This window comes from Drosophila subpulchrella, chromosome 3R, assembly GCF_014743375.2.
Source record: "Drosophila subpulchrella strain 33 F10 #4 breed RU33 chromosome 3R, RU_Dsub_v1.1 Primary Assembly, whole genome shotgun sequence".
NCBI lineage: Eukaryota > Metazoa > Arthropoda > Insecta > Diptera > Drosophilidae > Drosophila > Drosophila subpulchrella.
Window position 1 is genome coordinate 7,447,199 of NC_050609.1, and position 10,703 is coordinate 7,457,901.

The following is a 10,703-nucleotide window of genomic DNA, read 5'->3' on the forward strand; positions in this document are numbered from 1 at the left end:
ATAATAAATGGAAAATGAAGAGTATTCATCTTTGTTAATTTATTTACTTTGTTTTTATTTAATAGCAAAATTACAATTACAACTAAAAGGCTGTTTAATGGAATCACATTCCAAGTAAAAGTAGTTTAACGCGTAAAATTTGGAATTTATTCAATTAACAGATTGTTAACCACTTGGCGTATACGCAACATTTGGGCCTCGCAACAGAACTATGTTTTCAGCGTTTACTAACACGCCATCTTTAACAGCTCTGTTACTTTGGAAGACATATATACATATATACTCTTTTCAAACTGAACGATTATAATATTTTCTGGCGAGAGAGAGAAAGCTCGCTGCAAAGCTCTGTGAGTGCCCATTAGGAATTCGGTGGTGGGTTTTCGTTGCCAGGGAGAGATTAGGGTGCTCTGTGTTATCGGTCTCACGTTCACGTTTTTCTTTGACTCTAAGATTAAACCATGATTTATCATCTTGAGCTAAGTGTCGATTTCAGTGGGGATACGATGTGTTTTTGTTATAAGCACTATACAAGTAAAATAAAAACAGGCATATCAAAATAAACTTTTTGAAACTAAAAAAATTAATCTTCTTTGGATTTCTATCTAAATATGTTTTTTATGAAGAACAAATTTTAAGCTGCCAACCATGCCAACCAAAATAAGATTTGATATTAATTTTAATTAAAAATGAACCATTTTTTTTGTAAATAGGTATGTTTATATTTTTGTATGATTTATAATGTTTTTAAATATTTATATTCTTTAATTTTGTATTTGCTTTGTAGTTTGATTTTTCACTGTTGCGTTTTTGTTTTTCCAGTTTTGAGCTTTTGCTTTAGACCTGTTGCGCTTTTGCTTTTGACCTTTTGTGTTTTTGCTTTTGCGCTTGAGAATTTTTGGGCTGTTGACCTTTTGCTTTTGCGTTTTTCTTTTTATTTGATTTTATGTTGATACTTTATTTAGTTGCCACTCAAGAGTTACATAAGTGCGAAATAAATTTACATCAGTTCCCAGCTTCCAATTTAAAGAAAACGCCAGGATGTTGACTTAAAACAAACAAAATCTTGCGGACTATATTTGAAGTACATAATTACATAGTTAGAAAAGAACTTAGGCATGTATGGTGCTGTTTCGCTCGTGGTAAATGTTGCTGAGGGAGGATCGGATGAAGGCGTCTCCGCGCTCCACAAAGCCATCCAGATGGGTCCACAGGAACCAGAAGCTCAGGGACCAGAACAGTATCTTGCTGACCCAGTCGAGGATGTAGAGGCGGCGCAGGACTTTGCGGGCCTGCGGCAAGGTGGCCTCGCTCTCGCCAAGGATATAGGTCCGCATGCCCACGATGTAGTTGCTGATGTACGTCTCCCAGTTCACCTGGCCCACCGAGGTGTCGAAGAGGTCCTGATCGAGGGCGTTCAGCTGACTGCTCATTTCCTGGAACCGCTCGTTGCGGAACTCCCAATCTTTCGTTGTGTAGTACTGCAGCAGCTTCAGACCCATAGATACCTTGCGTTGGACATTTAGCAAGCTGGAAGGATGAAAACCGTGGTTATTAGAGGTGGCTCTTTGAAAAATGATAGGTAAATGTTTAAGACATAAGAACACATTTTAGTAAAATACTATAGTTAATCAGCATCTTACATAAAAAAAGTTCGAGGGAAATTCATGAAATATCTCCAAAGAAAAAAAGGGTATAGTAAAATATACAAAATATCCACATATATATTTTTTATATCTCGGAGAATAAATTAAGAAAATAAAAAAAATTACTTATTACTGGAATTTAAATAACAAAAATTAATTAAGAGCGGTCATCGTCGTTCATTTTTTCTTCGTTTTTTAAACGTTTAAATATTCCTAAAATAAGTGTGGGTTCTTGATTCCAATTTTGTAATTATTTTTAGTTGATTATAAACTAAACCCCACAAAACCCATAACTTACAAGGGCTTTTGACCGAAGACGAGCAGCCAGAAATCGATGAAGTAGGCGGGCAGATAGTGGAAGAAGATGACGCAGAATAGGTGGTGGTAGTAGTTCTTCTTGATGGATCCCCCCGGATACCACAGGGCAAAGCTGAGGGGCGTTTCGTAGAAGAATCGACGACCCGTCTCGATGCTGTCGCCCCAGGACATCAAGGCCTTGCTGGAAATGCACAGGTTGCAGAACTCCACGCCCGAACTCTGTTGCCCCTCCATCTTCTTCTGCTGATTGGTCCTTCCCCTCTGATAGCCGCACAGGATCATTCCGTTGATGGCCTTGTCCACGGGGATCACAGTGGAGGCGTAGTCCGGGTTGCAGTGCATCGATCGGATGACCCCGCGGGCGGCTCCGATCATTAGGCCGGTGGGCCCATTGACGCCCTCGATCCAGCCGGGCAGTGGTTCGTGAATGGCGGCCGTGACTGAAATGGATTTAATAAAGCAATTAACCAGGAGGCACCACAAAGAGTAGACACCCTGAAACCCACCTATCGAGGGCCTTGTGATGATTATGGGCAGCTTATTGTTGTATCTGCAAATTAAATCTTCCGACAGCGCCTTGCTGTAAGCGTACGTGTTCGGCAAGCCGTTTAACAATCTGAAAATAAGTCAACGAAACTAGTTATTGGGTGCCAGGGTACGGCTTTAATGGAGTATGAAACATTGGGCATTTTGTTGCCTTAAACTACTGGTTATTTTTAGAATGTTTGTACTTTTTTTATGTTTGTTTACTATAAATAAATAAAATTATAATAGTAATAATAATGAATATGAAATTTACTGTTATTGAAAATATAATAATGCATATAACATATCAAGAATATAAATTTGTTATATTTTATAAGGCAAGAAGCTGTACGTTTTTGATGAATCGAATCACAAAATCATTGAATAATCAAATCATCGAATCATCAAATTATCAAATCACCGAATCACCAAATCATGTGTTTATCAAATTATCAAATCACCAAATCGTCGAATCATTAAATCAAATCATCAAATAACCGATTTTGAAGCATAACAGATCAAATTTTAAGGACCAGTAAGGTGCCATTGTAAAATCGTTTAATAGTTGGTATTTTTACAGAGTGTTTTATAATCTTTGTGTTTCTGTGCATTTTTTTTTTTTTGGGGTAATAACAAACCACCTACTTGGGAGTGATCTCCGCCAGGGTGGCGTCGTCCATCGTCTCCACCATTTCGATGATGGAGTAGGGGTTCTGTGGCGCCGGATAGGCCCGCTCCTCCAGGACACTCTCGTTGCACTGGCAGTAGGAGGTGGACACGTGCACCAGGGCCTGCAGGTGGCTCATCTTCTCCGCCAGCCGGAGGACCTTCAGGGTGCCCACCACGTTCATCATGACCATGGGACGCAGCGGCTGGTCGAAGCGCACATTGGCGGCACAGTGGAACACCACCTCGACGTTGGAGGCGAGTGTGTTGGTGTCATTGGCACTTAGGCCAAGGTCCGGCTCCAGCAGATCGCCCTTTACCACGCGCACCTTGTCCACTATGCCGGGATTCTTCTCCAGCAGTTTGCTAAAGATCTGAAAAGGCAAAATACAAGGCGGTCGGTCGGTCATTAGTTAAGTGTCATGGCGTTGGAATTGCAATTTGGATCCAAAACTTGCTGGCAAGAATCGCCTAATGGGCCATGTCGCTGGTTTTAGCGCCAGCTTAACGTCCAACAATTAAGAGTCATTGTAATTTTTTGGATTTTTTCTACCAATAATGATCACCTTGACTTATAAACGCCGTGGATGTGTTTGAGTGGGTCGCTTTGTGGGCTCGACGACGTAACACCAGATTTCTGTGTCTTTGAACGGTGCGATAATTTGGTAATTTGCGGGAAGTCGCGTTTGAGGTTTTCCCTTTTAACGGAGGGCAAACGGAATATTAGTTCAGCTGCGGCGGTACCAGTTATGGCATACCATTATAATTATATAGAATTTATATCTGAGTTCACGTGTGCGTTGCGATTCGGAATTGTCAGGCGAACTGAAGTGGAAATTATGGCTATCGGCAGGCAAGGTCGGCAAATAGTGATCGCTTTGGATTTTGTAAGATTTTTATTGACGTTGGGCTGACTCCAAATGGAGCGATCAACCTATGACTCATTAACTCTAATGCGGCAATTTCAAACACAAAATTTTTTTGAAAAGCTAATCCTTTACAATGAATGTACAAATATTGATAAAAATATTTTTATTCCTATATTGTCAAACCTTAATATGATTTAAAACCACAATCAACTGATGAAACAATAGTATTATGCAAAATCCATATTCTTAGTGGTTTCCCTTACAGGGCTGTAATTATTTATTGGTAAATTTTTGGAGAAACCCCGGAAATGTATTTTTTTTACGTAAGCTATAGATTTTAAAACATTTCCAAAACCCACAAAGGAAGGTAATTATTTTTAATAAGCACATGACACATCCAAAGATTCCTTGGAAATTTGATGCACTCAATTGCAGTTTAAATGGACATTAAGTATACGTCACGTGGTACATTAGAGAGTGTATATCTAATTAGACGCTAATTAAGCTGCTTAAAGCGAGAGGGCTGGGTCTTATTTACGAGCCATAAATTATCTAACTTACAGCATTTAATAATGGAATGTATTGATTTCCGGTTGTGCGAGATAATCAGATTAACTTACCACACACTTGAAGTACTGCTCCTTGCGAACACTGGGATCTACTCCTTTTTTGGTGCGTATCAACAGATATATGACATTCAGATCGCCACAGCTTCGTAGTAATTTCTCCACCAGAACTTTTCCCATAAATCCAGTGGCTCCGGTAATCAGGATAGTTTTGTTTGCATAGAACTTGGCAATTTCGGACTCGCCGCAATCGACATCGCTCCTCAATATGTCCATGGCTAAGCAGCGATCTAGAAATATCATTCATTATATTATTATAATACATTCAGAATATATATATAATATTTTTATTTTAATGATCTAATAAAATTTGGCATTTTTAGGCTTTTAATATAGCGTGCAAAATTGAGCAAAGGAAGTGACGAGTGTGAAGGTCAGGTCGTATTACAACCATATATTTTCAAGATCGAGCTGTTGGCCGTTTGTTTGTCTAACCTACTGCGAGCAAGATTCTTGTTCAATGTCACCGGCGGCTACTGATGAAATACGATCAGGCAGAGACAACTGCTGTGTTGACCAACTGCGTGTAATTGCCGTGGCCAATTGGGATTTTCGGAGGTATCCCCATCACCGCTTCCCATTCCCATCATCTGCTTATGTTGGTAAATAGTGACAAGTTTAAAGACCTGTTAGCGGCCACCGTTTGTTTGTTTATGATGTTTGGAAAGTACCCGTCCCGCAATGTGTTAATGTTTGGTCCATTGCTTTATTTGGAGTTTTTATTTTTAGGTTTTTATGCTTTTTAGTGTGTGCATTATAATCTTGGGCAATGCGAGTGCGGGTGGATGTGCAATTAGTCAGGCAAAGCTTAATTTAAGCCTCTGCATTTCACTCTTTTTTATGTCGGCACTAATTAAAACAGCTTGGCTTTTTATGAAGAAAGCTAAGCACCAATCTAATAAGTAACAAAGTTACAATTTGTACGTTCATTAAACAAAATACATAAAAGCCTAACACTTGTGGAATTTTCATTATAACATTTTTACCCTCAAAGCATCCTAACTATGTACACTGATTGATTACAAAATTATAGAGTAAAACCCTTGTTAATTGTGTAATATATGCAAACACAATTGTTTGCCTCAGGCTTATAAATATATTTATAAGTTATTCACTTATTCTAGTTTTAATCTTTCCAACTTTGCTTGTGGCTTTGCATTTATTTTTATAATTTTATAAAAGTTCTACAAAGGTGTAGATGTATTTGGGCCTAATTCATGACAATTCTTTTAATATTATTACAATATTTTTTATTTTTTATCTATTTATGTATCCCAAGTTTTCTAAATTTTATCATATCATTTATGTGTAATTTTTTGTTTACCATCCGATTTCCATTGATACTTCATTGCTAACTTCATTATTATGTTATTCTTAAAATAATAAGTCATGTCAATCTATATACAATTATGGTTTTATACAACAAATCTGTAGCCAGTCAAGGATGGCTGGAAAACGGCTGATTAAGAAATAATTTCCCATTGTATGTACAATTTAAGAGTACTTTTATTTTCAGGAAACAATTTTCTTAAATATGCATTATTTCCCAATCGCTTTGATTTATGCCAGATCCACACAATAAATGCTTCCTTTGGGGACCGTTATTTTTCGCCGTTTTCCTTTCGGGGCCCAAACAAAAGACTTAAGACACAAACTCGAATGCATTTGCTCTTTGCCATTCTAGCCGCATTAATTTCCATTGAATTTGTATTCCCATTGTTAAGGCTGCTCTGGTCTGAGATTATTTTTTTCCTAAGCCAACACACACTGTACACAGCATTTCACGCCTCCTTTTTTCGCCGGACGGACGGATTCACGTAACTCGAGGCACGCAAATTATGACATTCGCACACTTTTCGTTTGCAATTGTTGGATTGACTTATGTTTTCTTTCGGGCCTTTTTTTTCGTGTCAATTGTTAGGGCAAACACACACACACATTCGGAGCCAAAGTTCACGGGGGGATTAGGATGGCCAACGATTATTGGGCCAGGTTATTAGCACCCCGACTTTATTTGAAACTCACTTCTCAGGTGGTGACTGGCGAATATGTTTTGAGTGTTGTTTGCGGTCTCGAATTGAATCGGTTGAAAACTCAGCGGCAACTGAATTGAAAGCGGGCAATTGGCTTGAAGTTATACTCGGCTCAAAGGAAACTCGGCTCTGCCGGCGTCGCTGCCTCGCCAACGCCGCACAAATACAAACACTTGCTCAGTGAACGTGTGCGCCGACAGGTGTGGAAGCCAGGTGAGTAGTGGCTTTCCGGGTTGCACTGGCCGTAAGATGAGCTTGCCCTCAGAGCCAGACTATAAAACCGAAAAACACACACACCGAATCGAAGCACTTGAATTAAAGCCAATTAAACGGCACTTAAGGCTCTACAAAAGTCGAGCAAGGGCAATGGCTAATGGAACTCCCGGCCATCCAAGATTCGAGATGGAGACGGCCAAGACTGCAGTATAGCCTGGCAACCCTATCCGGAGTCCAAAATAAAATTCCCCTCGACCGCAAAAAAGGAGCCACACCAAACCAAGGCCAGCCACTTGAGGTGGCCCTAAAAAAACGCATGTCATCCATGGCAGCGAATCAGATGCATATAGACAGTCATACTTCTATAAAGGGAAACCCTTTTATATAACTTACAATATAATTAGGAACACTATATATTATACTATGGTCGTATTCAGAATAATCATAGAAATATATTTGAATAGGGTTAGGATGAAAAGATATCAGTCATACAATTAAGTTTACTATTATTCAATAAGATAGACGTTTCTAAGAAAATAGTCATGTTGTAAATTATTTAAAAAACCTACAGTAAATTTTTTGATTTTAAAAGTGATGATGCTACTCCGCTAGAAATAATATTATTTTAATTATTCAGAAAATTGTGATATTTGAATTTATGAAGATGCGATGGTAATCTTTGTTTCGGAATCTCCACTGTAGTTGTATATGCACAGATTCAGACAACTCATACAAGCGCATTTCCGCGCTAAAATGCATTCATGCAATTTTTGGCTGTAGAAGAGATTTTTTCCTCTTGGGGAACCTGATCCACGGCTGCAAGCAGTGATAATGGTCAGGTAAAAAAGTTGCCCCGTCAGGTGAGTTCATTTTGGGAGTCGAGGGGGATGTGCAAAAGAGGGGCTATTGGACAGCCACAGGATCGCTGGGTATTTCACAATCTGGTAACAACCGAACAGAAGATTTCGTGATGAGACGACCTTGAAATTGTGATTCAGCACGTCTCCGTTACGTTTTCATTTTTTTCCGCCTGGTCTGTTGGCCTACAGGCCTTGCGGCTAATAACAGGCTTCGCAGCTCATCAATTGTATACCAATTTCAACTCCATTTCCCTTTCCTTTGATGACATAATTTGTTGTGGCAGCCCAAGTCATTGGACGCCCCTGGAGCAGGCCAATTCGTAGTTCCCCTCTAATTGGTTCTGTAAACGCGTAGAACCGAGGAAACTATCTCACCAGCGGCTCGCGAGTCGCACGACTAGCTGAATTTTAACTTCCCAGTTTCCAGCGCGATTTTGTCTCTAACCAAGCGGAAGAGATTTCGACACACGTGCCTGAAAACCAACATAACTCCTTGGATAATGTCTTTGATCTTTGTCATTTGCACTTTACGTTTTCTGTTAGGAAACTATTTTACAATCTTGGATCTCAGCTGGATCCTGTTTGGCTTCCATCTGGTAAGTAACTAGCTAATATTTGCCTTTCACACTTCTCTTGTTTATAAGCTAAAGGTTACTTATATTATTAGTGACTTGGGGTCTCAGCTTACAAGATACTTTTAGCTTTTTAGTTTTTAATATTTCCTAATTAAAAACTGCGGAGTTACCCCAAAACATTCCATGTACTAACGTCAATTGTTAAAAATAAAACGCAAAATGTTTTTGTTTTTAATTAAAGAATCTAAAACTAATGTGAGAATTAAGTTAAAATATTGGATAAACCTAATGACTCATTTGGAAACTGGAATATTATGAATTTGATTAGGATAACTTCGCTACATTTTAAAGAACTTCGAATTAGATTTTTCCATTTGTAGAACATTAATCCTGTTAATACAAGTTTTATTTTGACACTTGTTTAATTGAATAAAATTAAACAAATATAAAAACATGAAAGGTGACAAAATTATTTATTGTGCTAACTAAATCTCTAGCATTTTCCGATCTCTACGAAACAACAGTATATCTGACTCACTTCTGGTAATTTAGAACTGCCCTATGCGATTCTTTAATCACCTTCCTGAATCCCCAACTCCAACTCCCCATTATATTTTTGATTGTACATTATCGATGAATAATCCGGCAATTATAAACTGGTTGCTTGAGTAGATACATATATACCATGCATTCAATCAGTCGCGGCCATCATTATGCAATTTTTTTGCAATTGATTACTCCAAGTGGGCTGGAGTTAAGAGGTGAAGCTGGAGCTACGGATGGAATAAATGGGATTTCCACCCAATGGATCGGGACCAATGCCATAAATCAAACATAATTGCAAATCTCGGTTGCTTTCGCGGCAACTGAATACTGATTAACACTAAATATTTGCTATTGGTTCGAGATTCGATTAACGTCTAAGTAGAACACATTAAGGCTTGACCTGAGTCAACAAAGCAGCTGGGTACCGTGCTTTTGGGGTATACGTCTATTCAAATTACGTTTCGCAACTATATATATGTGCTGGTGTGAACATGTTAAAAAAGGATTTATAGCTGCGATAAATAACACATAAAAATCGCAACCGAATTGTATTTTAATTAATAGTTTGGAAAAATAACAGTCTAACACTGAAATTGGTAATACTTGGTATTACTTAATTCGCAATAAATTCATTAAAATTATATTCCATCATCATTTATAGTGAGTCCCCTAGTTCTTAAGGTAATTTATTACTGACTGTTGATGTTTTTCAATTGCATCACATTAACTACTCCCAGGGGAAACCAGTTGCAAATCGTAGTAATGCGATTGGAAATACTCATATTTGCTTATCGCAGTTTGACTGGGCCAACTTGTCATTTGTCGTTCTGTTGTTTACGCATATCGGCACGCAATATTGTCCAGGTCTTGGGCCTTTTCCACACTCCCCATCCGCGGCGTGGGCTTGGCCATTATTTTTCCATTTAAAACAAGTCAACACCGGCTGCTGACGCAAAGTGGCAAGATATGCATTTAATTAGCTGGACTCACCTGGCTTGGGGTACATTCCTAAACCACTTATCGCCTCCCGACCTAGCCATATAGCCATTTGTATGACAATTATATTATTTATATCAATGTTTTTAAATGTAAAAGCCGGGGAGAATTAAATTGGTGAGCGGTGCCTTGGGCTCTTGGGGATCGGTTAGATCAACATTGGTATCAGTTCCTATATCTGGTCATATGCTCTACCCACCTTCTAACAGTTTAAGATGGAATCCACTGATTGCAACTAATGAAAAATTATCCATTTATAGAAATGGAGCTGCTAAGCTTATTTTAATTGGTGTTATTACCTGAATAAAGGGGTATGACGGATTTGATTGATATGTTAATATCAGCAAAGTATACTCAAATGGATTAAATGTGGATAAATCATATAATTATAAATCATTTAAATAACTAATTTATAAGACTATACTTTTTATAGGTAAAGTAATAAGTGCAGCACTTTTAACAGGTACTAACAAACCCATAAAAAATAACCAAGTTCATTTGTTTGATATAGGGTGGTTGACAAGTAATTACAAATATAATTGGCCGGCGATAGCATTGATACCTTTTTAATAAGTCAAGTGTTCCATATCGAAAAAATGTTTATAAACATTGAATGCTTAATAAACGGAACTAAACAAAGTATTTAAATAAATTAAATGCAATTTAAGGTTTGTTGTTACCATGGCCAATTATCTCTGTTCAGGTGAAAGGAGCAACAGAGGTTAAATGGCTCGACAGCTTATTGAAAATTCCCAATTAAAATTAGTCTTGCTGGCTTAAGTAAGATGGGGTTAAACATACTAGATTGCGTAAGCCAAATAGGAGGCAGA

At 38.2% G+C, this 10,703-nt stretch overlaps 1 protein-coding gene across 1 annotated transcript; it reads right to left on the minus strand.

The window, feature by feature from the left end:
* Positions 1-1,041: 1,041 nt before the first annotated feature.
* LOC119545848 (putative fatty acyl-CoA reductase CG5065) lies at positions 1,042-6,743 on the minus strand. Its single transcript, XM_037851817.1, has 6 exons — positions 6,673-6,743; positions 4,642-4,877; positions 3,132-3,526; positions 2,468-2,577; positions 1,942-2,401; positions 1,042-1,527 (listed from the first exon to the last, which is right to left on the minus strand). The coding sequence occupies exons 2-6, from the start codon at positions 4,861-4,863 to the stop codon at positions 1,110-1,112; spliced, it is 1,605 nt and encodes a 534-aa protein (XP_037707745.1). The 5' UTR covers positions 4,864-4,877; positions 6,673-6,743; the 3' UTR covers positions 1,042-1,109.
* Between the last annotated feature and the right edge of the window lie 3,960 nt (positions 6,744-10,703).

Excerpts from the sequence above, each read along its gene's own strand:
- LOC119545848 (XM_037851817.1), bottom strand. The coding sequence starts at position 4,863 with ATGGACATATTGAGGAGCGATGTCGATTGCGGCGAGTCCGAAATTGCC. Across the intron at positions 3,527-4,641 it reads AGCAGTACTTCAAGTGTGTG|ATCTTTAGCAAACTGCTGGA; the intron begins GTAAGTTAATCT and ends TTGCCTTTTCAG. Across the intron at positions 2,578-3,131 it reads CTGGCGGAGATCACTCCCAA|ATTGTTAAACGGCTTGCCGA; the intron begins GTAGGTGGTTTG and ends ACTTATTTTCAG.